General features: G+C 36.8%; 1 protein-coding gene across 2 annotated transcripts in view; it reads right to left on the bottom strand.

The window, feature by feature from the left end:
* cyfip2 (cytoplasmic FMR1 interacting protein 2) overlaps positions 1-19,448 on the bottom strand; it is a 31,944-nt gene that overhangs the window by 6,219 nt on the left and 6,277 nt on the right. Inside the window, exons 2-24 of one of the 2 annotated variants that reach the window (XM_077248037.1) lie at positions 15,321-15,470; positions 15,127-15,216; positions 12,385-12,462; positions 11,882-11,983; positions 11,366-11,547; positions 11,190-11,286; positions 10,543-10,671; positions 10,355-10,459; positions 10,168-10,256; positions 8,166-8,403; positions 7,791-8,083; positions 7,571-7,718; positions 7,309-7,462; positions 7,001-7,157; positions 6,145-6,241; positions 5,971-6,047; positions 5,734-5,842; positions 5,411-5,530; positions 4,763-4,962; positions 4,583-4,670; positions 4,323-4,466; positions 4,078-4,168; positions 3,580-3,710 (exon numbers count right to left, since the gene is read on the bottom strand). In XM_077248037.1, the coding sequence (XP_077104152.1) occupies positions 3,580-3,710; positions 4,078-4,168; positions 4,323-4,466; positions 4,583-4,670; positions 4,763-4,962; positions 5,411-5,530; positions 5,734-5,842; positions 5,971-6,047; positions 6,145-6,241; positions 7,001-7,157; positions 7,309-7,462; positions 7,571-7,718; positions 7,791-8,083; positions 8,166-8,403; positions 10,168-10,256; positions 10,355-10,459; positions 10,543-10,671; positions 11,190-11,286; positions 11,366-11,547; positions 11,882-11,983; positions 12,385-12,462; positions 15,127-15,216; positions 15,321-15,437 (3,036 nt within the window). In that variant the 5' untranslated portion in view covers positions 15,438-15,470. The remainder of the gene's footprint in view (positions 1-3,579; positions 3,711-4,077; positions 4,169-4,322; positions 4,467-4,582; positions 4,671-4,762; positions 4,963-5,410; positions 5,531-5,733; positions 5,843-5,970; positions 6,048-6,144; positions 6,242-7,000; positions 7,158-7,308; positions 7,463-7,570; positions 7,719-7,790; positions 8,084-8,165; positions 8,404-10,167; positions 10,257-10,354; positions 10,460-10,542; positions 10,672-11,189; positions 11,287-11,365; positions 11,548-11,881; positions 11,984-12,384; positions 12,463-15,126; positions 15,217-15,320; positions 15,471-19,448) is intronic. The other variant, XM_077248038.1, reaches the window with a different exon arrangement.

Here is a 19,448-nt window from a genome sequence, read left to right as displayed (position 1 = left end):
CCCCATTTTGGAGGTTCTGCACACTTTTGGAAATTACGCCCCATTTTGGAGATCTACGGTTATACCTACTTGGAGAATTGGGCTGCACGCGGACATCCGCGGACCCTCCTGATTAAGAAGAATTACGTTGCGTGGACTGTAGCGGAAAGCGGATGGCCGAAGTATACTTTGGGCTTAATCATTTGATTCTACTTGAAAGTTTGTTAAAACGGTCTATAAAAATATATAGAAAAAACAATTACTCGTCATACTAAAAAAATAAATAAAACATTTGTCAGGATGGCCTAGTTTATCTATTTTTAAAATGCATATTAGTTTAAGCTTTAATCATTTTAGCACAGTGCTTTAAAGCGCATGAATTAAGAGACACAACTTCTCTCAAGGGGATGAATTTAGAAATGCAATCCTGTCTAAGTATCTCCAGTCAGCACAATACCACTTGAATAATATATTCACTTTATTTTTAACAATTTCAAAACATTTCCCAGCGGACTTTAAATCACCTGCTGGAGCAGTGTTCCCATTATTATGCACAGTCTAATTTTTTGAGAGGACTATGATAGGTCTTTGCACTGGAGGTTATATATTTGTGGAATATCTGCTGGTTATCCTATTAAAGGGTGGCATGTTCTTGCATTTGACACTATTTTGTCCTTGGTCATTGCAACATGGCTCACTTTTTCCATCAGCATTTTGTGACTTGAGCGACACAATTAAAGGCTAACTTTAACTAAAAAAAAAAAAAAAAAAAAATTGTCTTGAGACTTGTGTGTTCTACATTCCAGTCAGTTGCACTCCATCTAGCTCAGCGGTCAGGAACTTTATGGCACGCAGAGGGATAACCACAGAAGCGCACACCTCCGCTCATGCGAATGGATTGTCGGATCTGTGCGCTAGTGCGGGTTAAAATCCCATATTTTAAGAGTATTTATAGCACCTTACTTAATAAAACAGACTCTGTGACTATGATGAATGAATACCTCAAAATGTATGTCCGTATCCAAGTTTGAGGGACTTAAATTAAGTACATACACCTCTTTAGCTGTTGTCACGTGCCATTGATTACCCTTCCATGTCATGTCATGTAAATGCCCAATCCATTAATTTAAAGATTACAAAACATAATTTTGCACATCCCTAACTATTAATATGTATTGTGAATTCAGTTTCATTATACTTCCAAATCAAAAAGATTGGTAACACTTTACAATAAGGTCTCATTTGTTAACATTAGTTAATGCATTCACAAACATGAACTAACAATGAGCTATATCTTCTTACAGCATTTATTAAACTTTGTTAATGTTAGTTAATTAGTTCATATTCATATTAGTTCACATGCTTTAATTCATGTTAACAGATACAACATTTTGATTAAAATGTATTACTAAATGTTGAGATTAACATTAGCTAAAATTAAAAAATGCGGTAGAAGTATTTAATGTTAACTAATGTAGTTAACTAATGTTAACAAATGAAACCTTATTGTAAAGTGTTATCAAAACATTTATTAAAATAAATAATTGGGCCCAAAATACGGAAGTTTGTTTTAACCACAGAATCATAAATAAACAAATTTTATCTTAAAAGGTTTATCTCACAATTCAGACTTCATATCTCGCTACTGTGAGTTTATATCTCACAATTGTGAGAAATAAACTTACAATAGCGAGTTAAAAAGTTCAAATTGTGAAAAAGTCAGAATTTTGAGATAAAAAGTTGTAATAACCTTTTTTTTTATTCCATGGTGGAAACAAGCTTCCATACCAGAAAGATAAAACAATTAGGCAAATACAATATTATTGTGGCAGTTGGTGTGAACCCTAAATTAAATGCATCGTGAAAGTTTAAAGGTCTCATGGCAATGACTTTCAAATCAATGAGGTACACAAATTTGAGCAAAAATCACTTCATTCACAAAAATAAAACAAGCACCTAACAACACCCAAACAAGAAGAGAGAGACGACTAGAAGAGCACCCTGACAGAAACGATGTTAATGATAGATCAGCGTGCAATGATCATTTGACACATTCACTATGCTTCAGAGAGAGACCCAAACAGAAACACAAGAGAAACAGGCATCAGAAGAGTTACAGTCAGAAGAAGTGAAGAGAAGTGTATGGAAGCAGATGTGCACCAGCACGGGACGTCACAGGCAGCCAGAGAGGATTCGTGACTGCCATGAAAGCAAGGAAGACTTCCTTTGGAGGAAAAGGTCCTAAAGAAGCCTCGTAATATAAACCAAGTGGGCACGTGTAGAGTCCAAACGTCACAACAGGGCCAGACGTTCGCAGCTCCATTTTACATTTCAAGTTTTATTCTCTCGTCTCGGTGACGCTAACATCCTTGAATCCATGGCAGAACACGGCACAAAAGTGACTAAAGAAAAAAAGTATAGAAACCAGGAAGAGTGTGCGTTCAGTCAGTTTGTGATTCAGTTACATGAATGAGGCCTAATTCCTTACCACCTGTAGTTGTTGCCAGCGTGTAATGAGAAAAAGTTGCTTTTTAGGGGCAGATGGCAGCAGTGTCATTCACCCACACACTCGTTAACATACACAGTTATTCATTAATATTCACATCCAGAAACACACACGCATACAACACACACTTCCTACAAATACAAATCTGCTTCTTTATGCAGCTGATTAGCAAAGCCAGGCTGAGTCAAGTGTCTTGATAGGACGCTTTAATGATTAACATTATAAAATATTTCCATAAAGAATAACATGAAAATTCATAAGAAAACAAAGCATTTTATGAAAGAACAGACCTGCCAACCTTGACAAAGGTACCACAATAGTGTATTACTTTACATGCCTTCGCACCACTTTGCTTTGCACACAGTCATTTCCCCCTATTGAACGGCATTATTCAACATTTAAATCAGCTATGAAAAACAACACAATTGTATATTGCCGAGCCAGGGATGCCACCTGGGAAGACATTTTTTAAAATGTCAGCTTTAAATTGAGGATTTCCAGTCAATTTTAGCATGAGGATATAGGGTCAAACTCACCCTAGACTCTATATAGTTTTTTTTTTTAAATAGAGTAAAAAAAAACATTATCTACTTTATTTCTCAGCCAATATGTACACTGTTTTCTGTGATCCATTCCATATGACTACATATAACAATAACATATTAATTAAATTCTAAAAATTAAACAATATTACTGTAATAATACTACTTCACTGTAAAATATAATATTTTTACAGAACAACAGTAAAAACACAATACTAATATTTATTTTCTTTTGGTTTTTCGTTAGGCTAGATGCTGCTGCCTCTTGCTAGACTCAAGGACTGCATGTGCACAATTGAACACAAGGTGTCTCCAGCTTTTTGCATAGTTTAGAGTCACAGATCGTTCCTGGGTACTTCGAGGTCAAAATGCGTACCTGCTACGCAAAATGCATTCAGGTTGGCAGGTCTGAATGGCTAATGCTATAATAGAAATCAGCTTTAAGATGATGAGGTTTTAGATCAATTGATTAGGAGAGTAAGCGATAAAAGATAAACTAAGCAACTAAACTATGTCATGCAAAGAGGAATAGGAAATCAGAGGGGGTCTCACCAGAGCTTGCTCGATGAGCAGACAGAAAAGGATGGCATTGCCCACCTCCCTCAGACTCTGAAACACATCTGTCTTGAGCTCAGCATATTCAATGATATCCTTCAGCTGATGGTGGAAGAATTCCAGGATACCTGACAAATGTTCCATATTAAGTAACATTAAAAAGCAATCCAGAATATGAATTAAGTGTTATTTGTATATATTGAGCTAATTATTTATTCAACCAACATTTAGTCAATATCTTGACTGCTTCGAAATGTATGCTGTTAGCGAAAACAATGTTGAATCATTTATAGTTGTTGCACGAATAAAAACAGTATTATATAACATAATTGCATAACTACATTGAACATGGCGAATTTAGTTGTATGCTAAATAAAAAGCATACAACTTTTTATTATTTCATACAACTTTCGCAGTATTTCTTTTGAAATCTGAATACCGATTTATGCTTTGTAAGGCCTTACAAAAGCATAACTGGAGTTTTACTGGTCTCACCTGGCGAGCCGTACTCATGACGAGGTAGACGGCAGATCTTGGGCATCACCTCTATGAGGGTCTTCACATACTGCAGGACGGTGCCTTGCAACTGGAAAAGACGGGATGGACAGGACTAGTGAAAAAAAGGTCAATGTTCACTTTATTGTTGTAAATATTTTGTCCAAAAAATAAATAAATCTGTTTTTATGGGAGTGCAGTGGCTAAGAGAAAGAGATGTAAACTAAAGCAGAGAGACAAAATACCAAGCTCTTGACTATTTTGAGCAGCTCCTCCATCACCACAGCAATGCCCTGGTAACCAAGAAGACGGCAGATTGTTTTGAAGTGTGGAGGACCCACAAAGTTCCTGTAGGAACTGTAGATGTGGGAGTAAGCAATGTTCAGAGGCTGAAAAACAGAGCGAGATGTTTATAAATGGACATCAGTGTTTTCTAGTACACTGTATGTAACAGATTCAAGTCTTTGATTTTGTATCACATGAACTAATCTCGCTGTTTACAGACCTTGGAGCCATACAAGTAGTAAGGCTGGACATTGGCAGGCTTGTCCCTCTGAGGTTCCTGGGTGAATGGAATGGCTGTCCGCACAAACCTGTTCCATGAGATTCAACACATTTTTCAACACTGTCATCTATAATGAACCGCATCAGTAGGGATATGTATCTACAACTTCTGTTCACTGACCTGTTGGTGGAGCCATTGTAACAGTAGTTTGGTAAGAAGTCAAAGTTGAGTTCCCAGAAGACGTGCAGCGTGATGCGCCCGTATGGAGCAGACACGTTGTGGTTGGCCTCACGGAACATGGCGTCAAAACTGTCGAGGGTCATGTGCTTAGAGAGCAGACGATGAGTCAACCGGTTGATTTCCATCAGCCATTCAAGCTCCTGAAACACACATGACCAAAACACAATTTTGCAAGTCCTTAGAGTTTGGAGTTTTTACATTTCTAAATCGTAACACTTTTGTCCTTCTAATATTAAAGGGATAGTTCACCCAAAAATGAAAATTCGGTCATAATTTCTTTCTTCTGCTGAACACAAAAGATGACATTTTTCACAAAAGAATATGGATAACCAAACAGTTGATGGGCACTACTGGCTTCCCTAGTATGGGGTGGGGTATCTAAAAGAAGATAGTGTTCAGCAGAAGAAAGATACAATACGAATTGGAACAACTTGACGATGAGTAAATGATGACAAAATTTAAATTTTTGTGTGAACTATCCCCTTTCAGATGTCCAAATGGGTAAGAAAATTGCCTGCATGTTTGTCACTCAGAATAAACAGAGATTATGATTATAAACACGAAAAACTGAGAGCATCAGTTTCTCACCACTATGGAGGTGAGGTCCTCGCTCTCAAAGCGGCTGATAGCCTGATCCAGAGATTTGTACATAGCTGCTGAGATCCTCTGGGTTATCAACCTGTTCAGGTCAATGGAACGACCCAGCAGCTATAAAACACAAAGACAAATATGCTATGTAAGTCAACCTTTCCAAAGGATCCAGAGTGAAAGTAAATTTGTTATTCATTAAAAACTGCAACATACATACTGTACTTGAAGATCATAACAACAGAGATTGAAATGCATTTAGAATTCACTAAATAGAAAAACAATTTTGAGTTGCCCATTCAAATGGTAGAATTGTGTGACACCTGCACATGTCTCTGTTTGAGCAGTGTCTCGTAGCGGTTTGAGGGCGGGTATGGAATGATCACACCATAGTTCTTACACTCCGCACGGAAGCGTTTGTCTAGGAGGACACTGTGAGGAAGAGAAAGAACCATAAAATCCATTCAAAGATTGAAAAACCCATCTAGCAGACTAATGTCCTCACTTTGACCTTAACTAGCATGAAAAACATCATTAACATTTAAAATAAGAAAGATTACCTTCCAGCCATTGCTTTGTAGTAGGCAAATATCTGGTCCGCTAACTTGTATACAAACTGATCAAAACACAGGTTGACCTAAAAAGAAAAATAGTTTGCTTTATTTTTTAATGAAGAGATATTTTTGAATGGAAGGTATATTAATAAAAGTGTAGATAAATCTGTGACACTCTACCTCTGCCTCGATCTCATCATAGAGGAACTGCTTCTTGAATTTGGTGAGGGCATAATAACCACTATCATTATAAAGGTCCAACGGATACAACACATATCTGAGAGGGGGAAAAAAAACAGATTTCTGTCAAAATGATACATTCAGACAGACACAATTGGTCAATGTTCATATTCACTACTGTTCAAAAGTATGGGGTTGGTAACATTTTTTAAAATGTTTTTGAAAGAAGTCTCTTATGCAGTAATATTGTAAAATTGTATGTAAAAGATAATAATGTACATCCAGCAGTTGTGCAAAATCAACTCCAACAGGGTCATTGTGCAGCATTGCTATTGACGACAGCCATTATCTGGAAATAAATTACCTGGAATGTTGCACTGATCAATCAGAATCAAGCATTTCAGAGAGTGCATAATAATACAAAAAAAAAAAAAAAAAACTAAGAACAATTTTCTATTTGAATATATTTTAAAATGCAATTAATTCCTGTTACAGTATTACTCCAGTCTTCAGTGTCACATGATCCTTCTGAAATCATTCTAATATGCTGATTTGTTGCTCAAAAAACATTTCTTATTATTATCAATGTTGAAAAGAGTTGTGCCGTTTAATATTTTTGTGAGAACTGTGTTAGATATTTTCTCAGGATTATTAGAATAGGAATCAAAATAGAATTTTCAAATGAACACCAACTTTTGATCAAATAACTGCGTGCTTGATCAATTAACTGCGTGCTTGCTGAACGTATATCAATTTCTGTTAAAAAACAACTACAAAAAAATCCTGACTGACCCCAAACTTTTGAATGGAAGTGTAACTTAATAACCAGTATGAACTTTATGTATATGGCACATACTCCATCATGGAGGGTTCTTTGGTCTCCAGAATGTGATCGGTGAGGATCCAGGGCATAGACATCTCGATGGGGAACTGGATGCGACGGCCCATGGTGAGCTCCAGAAAGAACTCTCGGAACCAGAGTTGGGAAAGATCACAGCACTGCTGTAGGGCCTCTAACAGCCAATCAGGAGAGAATGAAAACATCATGAAAAGATTACAACATTTCTCTCAGTCTATTCTCTTACGTCATGAAAATCATGAATATGCAATTGGTATGTAAAGATGTTAGACTTGGAAAATAGAAAAATGTTACTTTTGTCTCACCACTAAAGTTCAGGAGGTGGGTGAAGAAGAAAGACTGCTTGTGGAAGTCCTCGATGGCCTGAACGATGGGGCCATCCAGACTGCTGCGGAGAGTCTTCTTAGAGCCACTTTTATCAGCGATGAGAGACTCTAGCATGGTGCGTACCATATAGAGCTGCAAGACAGGAAAGATCAGATACTACTCAGAAACAAACTTTGCTTTACAGACAACACAACAAATATCATTAAATATAATCTATGTTGCAGAAATTATTTGACTGACCTGTGTGCTTGAGGGGCCAACAGCGCGACGAGGAACTTTGATATCAAAGCCTCCTTTGGGGTCCTTCTCTCCCTTCAGACACGGGTCATTAGGAGGTTCTCTTGCCCCTTCCCAATCACAGATGGTTTTACGAATAGCCTGAAGAACACTACAGGGAAGCGAAAAGATAAGTAATGCCCCAAAAAGTATTTCATTTTTTTTTACGTGGTGAACTTGTTACCTAATGAGCACGTTCTTCTTCTTGCGGACAGCCTGTCTGAGTGGCTCTCTCAGGGTCACCTGTGCAAAGTCCTGGAGGGCGGAGTAGATGGTGTGCCTGATGGCCTGGTTAAACACACTCTCCATCCGGCCCATCAGAACCTGAAGACCCTTGATCATAGCAATGACCTCCACCAAGGCAAACTTCTCCTCACTGGTGTAGTTGTAGCGAGTAGCGCGTTCATACTCCTCAGCTGTGCCCGGACAGTCCTTATTACAGAATTTATCGGTTGGGTGGACCAGTTTCCAAGAGTACTAGAAGAAGAGAAGATGGTTGAAATGCATGACAAATGGAGAAGTGAAACGCTGAAAACTGTTTGCAGGATCTCAGACATACCACTTCCATGACATGAGTGCTCCACTTGGACAGAAGCTGCAGTCCTCTGAGCGCCAAGTCAAAGAGCTCCCTGTATTCCTCATCAGACTTCTGACTGTCCAGTCCAGAGCCGGTCACCACCTCACTATTACTGTAGCGCGCCAGCTCAGAGATGAAGCGGATGTGGTCCTCTCTGATCTGCACCATCTGCTCGCACAGGTTATACTGCGGACTGATGCTACTCTGAGTGCAGGTCCACCTGAGTGAGAGAGAGAGAGAGAGAGAGAGAGAGAGAGAGAGAGAGAGAGAGAGAGAGAGAGAGAGATGTACACTACCATTGAAACACTTGGGGTCTGTAAGATTTTTTTTAAAGTAAGGCTACATTTATTTGTTACATTTTATCTGATATACAAATCTGTAAAAACAGTAATATTGTGCAATATTATTACAATTTAAAATAATATATTTTAATACATTTAATACACAATAATTTATTTCTGTGATGGCAAAGCTGAATTTTCAGTAGCCATTAGTCACATGATACTTCAGAAATTATTCTAATATGCTGATTTCTTGCTCAAGACACATTTGTTGTTATTATCAATGTTGATTGATCATTCTTTTTGTGGAAAGAACAGCATTTTATTGAAACCGAAATCTTGGTTACAGTTTATTTTAAGGTGACAGTTACATTGTACTTTCTAAAATAAGTACCAAGTAATATTCATTAATATGTACTAACTATAGAGTTATGGTTAGTTATTTGGGTAACACTTAATTTTACAGTGTTCTTGTTACATATGTTACATGTAATTACCATAGTAATAACAGTAAATTATGCCTAATTACATGCAATTAACCCTCAACCAAATCCTAATCCTACCCTAACCCTATAGTAAGTACATGTAGTTAATTAATATTACACTGTACTTAAATATATAATTATACTGTAACAATGACACCTTAAAATAAAGTGTAACCGTTATTTGTAATTATGCATAATTTTAGTAAGTACACATAGTAACTGCGTAACCTAAAAATAAAGTGTTACCAAAATGTTTGTAGCATTATAAATGTCTTTACTATCACTTATGATCAAATGTGTCCTTGCTGAGTACAAGTATTAATTTCTTTTAAAAAAAACTTTTTACCGTTTTTAAAACTTTTTACCACTTTTTATCATCATCAAAGGTTTTACCCTAAAGGTTTACGCTAAAGTCCCTAAAGGTTACGCTAATGATGCAAGCTCAAAAATAACTGTTTCCTTTTTATAAACCAGTCAAGTAATGCTGGAAAGAGAACTAGCATCACACAGAAAGCAACTGTAATGCTTTTAAGTCATGCAGGAAATCCATTCATCTGGGCCTGTATTTATCAAGCCTCTGAGAATTACTCACGAGAACACTGCTAAGAATTGACTTAAGAGTAAGAGTACTTAATTCACATTGAATGGTGAAATTCCTAGAGGAGTTTACAAACATTTGACAATAAATCATTTTTCAAGAGAATACATTATGATATACCACCCCGATCTCATGAAATGCGTCTCTATAGCACGCATTGTTTATCATGCAATTTATATGCGAAAATTTGTTTTTACGTTCATATGACACGTACAGTAACCCCTTGGGTAGGATTAGTGGTGTGGTGTACGTGCGTATTACACGCCATAAAGTGCGTGTCACATTTCCACATATAAATTGGACAATACCGTATATAAACAATACCGTTTGATTAACAGCTCGTCGTCAAACATTCAAAACATTCTTCCTCTCCTGAAAGATTTGCGCATGTATCTGTCTCCTCAGTACCATCACAAGCCCCTACTGGCAACTCCTAACCACTTGAGAGACCTCTCGAGCTGTCGTAAATAACTGGGAGAGTAAGAGTGATTCTTAGCTTTAAGATAACTTGCTTTTATACTTATGTTTGAAATTTCGTGAATTCTCAGTAAGACTGAAATGGCACTTTGAGAAGCTTGATAAATACGGGCCCTGATCTTTAGTAGTAGATGATCACTCACTTGGACTTGTTCTCTTCATAGTGGGCACTTGTTTCTATATACCGTGATAGCTCGATCTGCATATCTCCAAACAGGGGCACAACCTGGAGCTTTCAAGCATCCAAACAGACATTACAGTCAACAAGGATGACGACAACAACAACAACAAAAAATCAGTTTTCACGAGAACCAGACAGTTTGTCTTCACCTTAAAGAACTTGTCGATTTTGCTGAGGTTGATCCTTTTCTTTGCATCCAGCTTATAGATGTTGCTGACATTTCCATCCATCAAGTACAGGCCAAAACCCATGACCTGAAACATAGAGCCGTGCCTTCATTTGTGAAGTTCTCTTTCAGCCGAGTCTTAAACACTTAAGCAGGAATGGATGCACTCACCTTTAGCAGCATGTGTTTCTCACTGGGGGTCAAGTACATCTTGTTCTCATAGTAATCCACACAGATGTTGACAATATCAGCCAGCAGCTCCTCATAACCTGGGATCACCTCCAGCTGCTGGTGCAGACACTGCACAAACATCACACAAAACAAAACGCTGAATGTCAATGTCCAAATGAAAGGTGAACACAGAGAAGCTTTGGGGGAAGGCAAGGTTATCCATAACCCCCCACCCCCAATTCCCCCCCCCCCCCCTCCCCAAAAAAACCCAACAACTTTCATTTCAGGCTGTTCTACACACAATTATAACTTTTATATAGAGTTATATAGCTTTTATATATAGTTATATACACAATTATATAGAAACTGTATTGACCACTGTTATGCTGCCTTTCTGTTTTTTGTTCGTTTGTTTAGCCTTTATTGGAGTTTAAAAGCCTTGGTCAGAATGAACCGTCATTACATTGCAAGAGCTGAACAACTACTAGAATTACTTGAAAATGTACAGCACACACATTTGGAATGAGATGAGAAATATAATAAAAATAAATTTGATATAGAAAAATATTTAAAAAAAAAGACAATGCATATTTTTGGGTGATTTATTCCTTTAATGTAAATAATATCATATTTGAAGTTAAATGTACCTGTGTAATTCTGTTGTGATTGGCTAAAAACATAGAGAGGTTTTGGGACTCCTGGATGGACTGTGGGTCAGCCATCTTTCTCAGGAACTGAGCCGCTCTGTAAAGAAATAGTGATAAAAAGAATTGTGATTGTGAACAATCACTTCTCCTTTAAAATAAGCGTGACCCTGTAATACCTTTTGTACGCAGAGTGGTCATTTTTCACACTGCACTTCATGTTCTTCAGTTCGTCCAGCACAGCAAACATGTTGATGAACTTTCCTAAAGTGAGCAGGTAGGCCTCGGACACAAAGTCCTTCCGTCGTTCAGCGTGACACAGTCGCTTTACCTCGCTGCAAAAACGTTCAATGGCCTTCCGCTAGAAAGAGGGATGTCAATATTAACGCAGTGTACTCGTGAAATGTCATGATTCTCACCCCCAATTTTGATAGCATGGCAAAAACGAATATGCTATTTATCACAGTCCTTGATTTGGAAAGTTAAATATAAATAAATTAAATTGCATGTAGTCTTCAAATATTTCTTAATTTACTTAAGAAATACATGTTAACTTAAGAGCCTAAAATACACGAGCAATAAAATTAAGAGCAATGAGTGTTTCTTTTTCTTGTCAGTAATGTTGTTTGATTAACATGCCATTTTAGAATGAATAAATACTGAATAGTGTCCAAAGATTTTTATTCCTTTCTCACCTGGAAGTACATGAACTTCATGAGTTTGGTGACCTCAGGTTCCAGCACCTCTACAGTCTTCTCATAGATCTCAACCCGATTTGGCTGCTCGTTGCACTTCACCTGAGATACACAAGAGGGCGACATTAAAACGGCTGGATTCAGAACTGAGATTATGAATAATGAGTCTTTTTCTTCTGTTAGTGAAGGGTAGTACTAGTCATGTTGTTGAACTTGGTCATTTCAATTTGATCTTTTAGATAAATGAAAAGGGGTTCAGACTCTCTTCAAACAAAGGGAAAATGGCAGAGAGCATTTCTTTAAAAAAGTCCATTCACGCAAGACAAGATTTAACACACAATTAGAATAAGAATTAGAATAACTAGCATTTTCATACAGAGTTCCTCTTCCGCACTATGATTCACCTGATAGTAAAGGTGTATATGGGCTATTAGGGCATGCATTTTACTAGAGTACTGAGAATGCACCTCTAACGTCGAGTATGCGTATGTGTGTGTGTGTACCTGAGGAATGGCTCTGGAGCAGCTCCTCCAGGTGTACAGCATGACCGCATACTCATGCCCCTCCTCCAGCATTTCATTCTGAAAGGAAAATCAGTTTGAAAAAGAAGAAATGGAACAACAGCTATTGGAACCACAAACATAAACTCCTGTGAATTTAGTGTAAATGTGCGGTTAATACATTTTGTGACCTCATGCTTAGAAACGACAATTCATCAGGCACTTATTTGTTGGAATTCACCATTATTACTATGCAGTATAGCTAGATATACATTTCCTGAAAGAATTCCCTGACTTACAAGTTGTAAACCCAATTTAAGACAGAGGGAGAAACAGAGAAACCAACACGGCAAAACTAGATTGATCCATTATAATCACCAGAGCACTAGTAATCTAGACAGTTTCGATGATTAGAGTGGTAACATGCATTCAGTGCAGACTGAGTCCCTAATTATGCTCCACTTTCCATTAATAAATCATTTAACCTGGATTTCTGCCAATCACAATTCAGCAAGTATTACAATTAGCGCTTTGCAAAACTAAGCATGTGCAATTGCCTAAATTTGCTAAAAATTGCCTAAATAACTAGTCATCAAAGTGTACTGTACGTTTAAACGACAACGTTGTATTAAAAAATAAAAGTTTTTCCTTTGGGTTTTTGAAAAGTTTTTGAAAGTTGGCGGTTACTTTGTAAAGAAGCACTACATAGTACGCAGCTATAGACTGAAGATGTAATACGCATGCGCATGACGTCACCGCTTCACAAATTCGCGTTTTTGTAGTTTACATGGAGACGATAACGTTGTTTTTGTGTAAATGAACGGCCAAAATGGATAAAAAGTTTTCAATTCTTAGTTGAAAAAGGTTATGTTTCTGCTTTGCCAGCCACTGTGAGTGTGTGTTAGAAATCATGAATGGTGAGAGAACATTGTGCCTGGGTAGAGGTACGTTTACAATCTTCAAACCAAACTCGGGTCTCCAGCCAAAGTTTAAATCCCGTCTGGCTAGCGCTCTTCCCATAATGTTTAAGCATTAGTTCAGTGGGCGGAGAGTAGGCGTCTTTTTGTGGTTGTTCGAACACATTCGACCACATGAGTGTTTGCACAACAAAAGCAATCCGTTTAAATGCGTTTTCGACTACCTCTGGAAGTGGTCAAAAGTGGACAAGCTCAAAACGTTTTAGACCCTGTTTACATCTGTATTTAGTGTCGTCCACTTGTGATCTGATCGAAACAAAATCCATTTTAATACCAGGTGTAAATAGGGCCTATGAAACATGTGAATGGCGTCTGCACAGTAAGCAAGTTGATTTAAATGTATAAAAGTGAGAAGATAATAATAATATCAGTAAGTATTAGGGTATGATTTTCATAGGCCTGCATTGTTCATCTTAAAAACACTATATATACACTTCTAAATCCAAGTTCAGAGATGCCACAGCATTCATCCAGACCTACAACTACACGCTTATTAGAGCTTTAGCAGAAGGTAGCTGAAGCAAAAAGGATCTCCAGTCCGTGAGGACTTCTCTATTTCTCTGACTAACATGAGCTACTGTTTGACAGTCCAAGCACATTCACGAGCCACTGAGCTGTGTGAGGAAGAGGTGGACTAGCTGCATCAATCTCAATTCAATCCTGCATAAAGCCCAAACCCCCGCACAAACAAAACAGTACAAAACAGCAATCATAAACTAGACAAGGGTGGCTTTGTGAAAAGGTGTTTGTCCTGAGCTCTTTACCTCATGCCTCTGCTAAAACAGAATTGAAACTTATGGGGTTAAAAATAGTCATTACTGTTGCAAATCTGTTAATGCTTTTTGAGTTGTTCTGAAAAATGGATGTTCGTTTTAAAACGAGGGAACAAATTATTACATTGTGTGCACAATTTACTAAAACGGGAGAAAGAATTTTTAATTCATGGCCCTTATATATATTTCCCTGCATATCATGTGAGGGGCTCCGTACAATCCATACAAGTTTAGCATAATGAAATTCATTCTTTTTAAGTTCTTTTTAAGAACACAGTTGTTTTTTGTGGTAGAGTGCACTATAATAATCATTAAGTGGATTCACTGAACGCCTAATTGCTCAATAAACATTTCCTATTATTATCAATGCTGAAAACAGTTTAATATTTTTGTATAAACCTTGATACTTTTTTTGTAACATTATAAATGTTTTTAATTTAGCACACCCTTGCTGAATAAAAAGGATTACTTTCTTTTAAAAAAACAAACATCTTACTATCTACAAACCTTTGAACGGTTGTATATTTTAATATACAACATAACACAACTTTATTATTGTCCAACACAAACGCTGATTCATGATTTAAAAGTGATATTTTAAGGTTGATGTATATGAATTGGAAATGGCTACACTCCATTTAGAACTCTAAGGTAATTCACAGAAAGCCATGGTATTGACAGTTTACATGTTGAAATTTTTATTTATCACAGTACCTAAAAATATGTTAATGTCTTGGTGATTTTCTTTTGTAAGTGAACCTTTATGAAGAGAATTGCACTGCTCAGGGCTGATTTAAATATCACTGTGGCAAAGAAAAGCCTACATTAGAATAACTGAATTACTGTTTCTGCTTCTCAGTGCCCTTCTGATAAAGATTTCAGTAAGAACCATAAAGAGCAGCTTTGTTGTAATGCAACATCCTTTTGTTATTGCTGCCCTGGTCACATGACCAGCCATCCTAATGTGCTGTTTCACAAAGTATCCTTCTACTTACCATGCTGGAGTGCACAGTGGCCTGTTCAATGTAGCGGGCAATACCAGTGACAAACGCATTTCTGTCCTCAAAGTTGGTGTCAAAGTTTGCCTAGTAACAAACAGAAGGACAATAAAATGTTACTGTGAAGTGTGAACTCTACATCCTACTTCAAATATTGAAATGCATTTTTGTTAATGCATAAGGGCCTGTACCTGGTACATGATGGAGGATGGTGGGGGTTCGATGCATGGCTGCTGGTCTGGGAGGGGAAGCTCCTCCAGCAGGTCCACATTGGACAGCGCATCCTCCAGGGTCACGTGGGTTGTCATGGCGACACAGGTTCACTCACAAAACAGCCCAATCTGGAACAAAAACAGACCATGAGCTTCATCAACATCATACAGAAGGTGAAGTTTAACGCAGTCTATAAAACACTGTCATTTGAATAGGGGAATGTCATGAGTTTCAAGAAATCTCTCTGGTTAAAGTCTTTCACTCGGTTTCACTGGCGGAATTTAATAAGCCTCTAAACACAAGTGCTGCTGTGGCTGCCAAGACATTATTAATTAGGGCTGTAACTGATTTTTTCAATAAATTAAACTAATGTATATATATATATATATATATATATATATATATATATATATATATATATATAAATCGTATTCACAATGAGTAATTTTATTTCACGATAATGGTATATATTACAAAATAGGACTATTTTAACAATTCCTTAACTACCTTTTTTAAGTAATTAATAACAGAAATTTAATTTTTGGGTGAACTAACCGTTTAACCTACTGTGTTTACATGAATAAGCCAAGACAGTCATTATTACGCTGCTTATTGCGCTTAAAATTGCTTCAACATTTAAACTGGCAAGGCTTAAACACGCATGCAAATGATAAACTTTTGTGATGGCACAGCACTACAATGTCACCTGAGTGTAAAAACAACAGAAGTGATAATCCAAAATTTCAACACCCTAAACCCTAATGCTCAAACAATTTATTCAAGTGGGGTAAACTTTTGAGTTCTCAAAACTGACATATTTAAGGAATCTAAATTGTTTAATTGTTTTGAGTTTTATGAACTTGTTTCATTTAATTTAGATTTTAACTGAAACTGGACTGGAATTTCTATTTCCCAGCATGCTTTGCCATGGCACTTGAAAGAGAAAGTAAATGCTAAAGTGTTAGCCTATATAATGTTTTATTTTTGTGCCGGATAAATGGTAAGAGTGAGATTTAGTAGTGTTTAATGTTTTGCTATGCTATGCTATTTAGAAGAGTTTCTGTTGTTCAAGGTTTCTGGGGCCATCGTGGTGAAAAGTGGAGCATGAGTTTAGTTTGAGAACATATATGTTACATTTTCTATATTGTCATATTGATTTAGCAATTGCTGTGCTATACAAATGCTTTTAAAACATTGTGTTACCAATTAATAAGTTAGCATTTACAAAACCAGCTAGTTAAACCAGCCAAGTTTCCACTACAAAAAATATTTAAATTGAGATAAGGCCTACATGATAATTTTAAAGACATTACAATATTGTATTTTATAGAAGAGTTGTGAAATGTTGCATGTTTTTTTTTTCAGGAATACCATAAACAACATTTCTAAAAAAGCAGTGTCAAGACAAAAATAGTTAAATAAAAAAAATGCATCTCAAGACCTCAGGAAGTGTGCGTTCTCAGGACGTGTGGTTTGGTGAAGTGAGGTGTATTGCCCGAATTAGACTCGGGTGTGCTTGACAGTGACCTGCAAAAATAATGCTTTGTAGCCATAAATCGGTTTCTAGTTTTATTTTGCCCAATCTCTATTCTGGACTTGCACACAAACTGCATAGCAGTCATTTCCCAAAATGTAATTTGTGTGGAAATATTACAAAGTCTGTAAACAAGAAGTTAACACAGGCCAGAGACGAGACACGCTGAAGACGGATGCAAAGAAGAGAACACCGACACGCCAACAGGCAAATACTGTACCAGGCACAGCAAGCTCACTGTTCACAATACTCAAAATATAGGAAGAAAAATATAAATATTGAATTGAGGGAGGGAGGGGGTTTATTTGTATCTCTGAAGGAAATAAGAACATGCATTGTTTTATCCATATTTAATGTGTCATATGTAGCATAATTTTACAAATCTGAAGTCAGACCATTCTGTTTTTGGTTTAAATCTTGAAATTACACAAAAAATAACTGCTCATGATACATGTGTGTAGCCTCTTAGTTTGGATTGTGATTAAAATGCAGTGGTTGCCTCTAATTTCAAATGGCTACAGATATTTTTTGTTTAATGCCAGTTTGTCTGTTATAGAGAAAATAAACAACAGCTAGCCTACATTTGCTTAATTTATCGGATAAAAATAATTATTTATATGGTTGCTAGTATCGGGTTCTGATCTGAGAAACTGAATCGGCCATTAAAAATCTTGCTTTGCATTTAAATGGTACTTTAATTGCTCCAATGGTAGGAAAAAAACCTTATTGCGGAATTTATGTAGCCTATGGGACAATCCTGGGCAAAACAGTCAGATGTTTATGCATACTAAACCACATGATAAATCTGTCCTGGACAGTTGATAAGTGACACTAGTCCATACAGGTCAAGCACCCATCAGGCATCTGTCCAAGGAAGCTGCTTTTCAATCTTTACCTTCATCAAATCTTGACAAAACAGCAGGGAAACATGAAGCTAGCTTGACCATTAAACGTAGCACATGCAGGAAGAGAGATCGCCTGAGGTCACTGTGGTATTAAATATGGAGCATGTTGAACAGTACAAGGGTTCTCTTATGATGATTAACAGAAACAAACAGGAACCAAGTGTGGAACTTATGAAGTGTGAACAACATAAGAGATAAAAAATGATGACACAGCATAGCAACAACATACAGAATGAAGAATGTGCAAAAACATTCGAGCAAAATGACCAAAAATAATTGTAATGTCTGTAGACTTACAAGCAACATCAAATGGAATTTGAAATTTTTTGACTTTTCCAATAGATTTTGTGGGAATTACACATGGATTACTAATAGTTGTTTCTCCACATTAAGCTGGGATAAAAGTATTTTAACATAAAAATTACAAACGTGGCTTTAAACTGCATTCTCAACAGGTCTGGTGGGCTGAGACCGATGTTGGTGTCAGATGGTTGGAGGTCACAGCAGAATCACATGATGGAATAATTGTCTCAGATCTCTCAGAGTAGCTCAGGGTGGAAAAAACACTTGAGCCAAATGCTGAAGGCCACAGAAGAGGCAACATCGGTGGCCACCGGTTTCATAAACTGCTTAAACTAGTCTTAAAGTCATCTAATTTTTTTCAAAAATTTAAAAAAGACTGGTCTAATTTGAATTGGAAAAGTAAGATTGATTACCTTTTCTAACTGCTAGTTGGTCAAACTAGTTCTTAAGACACAATCTAGAGCCTAAGTTAATGCAACTGGCTCCTGGTCTTAAGCACAATCTTGTCAGGGGATGTATGGCAAGTCAAATCAATAAAAGTTAAATTAGCATGTAGTAGCATGTTACATACTGAGTCAGTATGTGGTGCGAGCTACAAGGAACATCTTCCAATAAAAAGCCCATGGTTAATATGTCACTTGCCATTTTTCTTGGAGTACACATCACTAAGAAATGCATGCTGATATGTTCTACAGCACTTTAACACTGATTCAAGGTGGAGTTTCCTGTCAGCATTTGTGTATCTCACAATGACATGCAACGATGTACAAGAAGATTTTTCATTTAGACAAACAAATCTGCTTTTGTGCTTAATCAATTCTGTAAAGCTTATTTCTGCCCTAAAAGAAAAATAGCCTAAAATTTCGCTCCAAAACCTAGTGAGCCAATGTTATACGAAATCAGGAACCCAAGGTCCTTATTTCGGACCTAATGTCTTCATTAGGACCCCAAGCGATACCATTATCATAAAAAAAAAAAAAAACGTTTCAAGGGGACTTCCTTAGCGCCTCATAATGATTCCTACAAAATCAGTCTTCATGATGTATGACATATGTTCTATAATGACCATTAATGTCTGTTTTAGTTAGCTTAAGTAGGCTACTAGCACAGCATACAGATAACTAGCCTGATAGCTTAGCTTATACGCAACACATCTGTACTTACCCATTTGCAAGAATCTTTAATGTAATATATTATATTTTATTATAATATTTAAATATATGTAGACTAATTTACACTAATTTTGTTAGTAGATAAGCAGCATCCTAGTCATCATAGAACCTCATAAGTGACTAATTTGACATAAATAGTGCTTGAGAGACTTGCCTCACAATTGAACACATCACAAATAATCTATTTTAAAA

This window comes from Siphateles boraxobius, unplaced genomic scaffold, assembly GCF_051911475.1.
Source record: "Siphateles boraxobius isolate OS27281-9 unplaced genomic scaffold, OSU_SipBor_1 3, whole genome shotgun sequence".
Taxonomy (NCBI): Eukaryota; Metazoa; Chordata; class Actinopteri; order Cypriniformes; family Leuciscidae; genus Siphateles; species Siphateles boraxobius.
The sequence above is the reverse complement of the archived record's forward strand: the minus strand, read 5'-3'. Positions and strand labels throughout refer to the sequence as shown.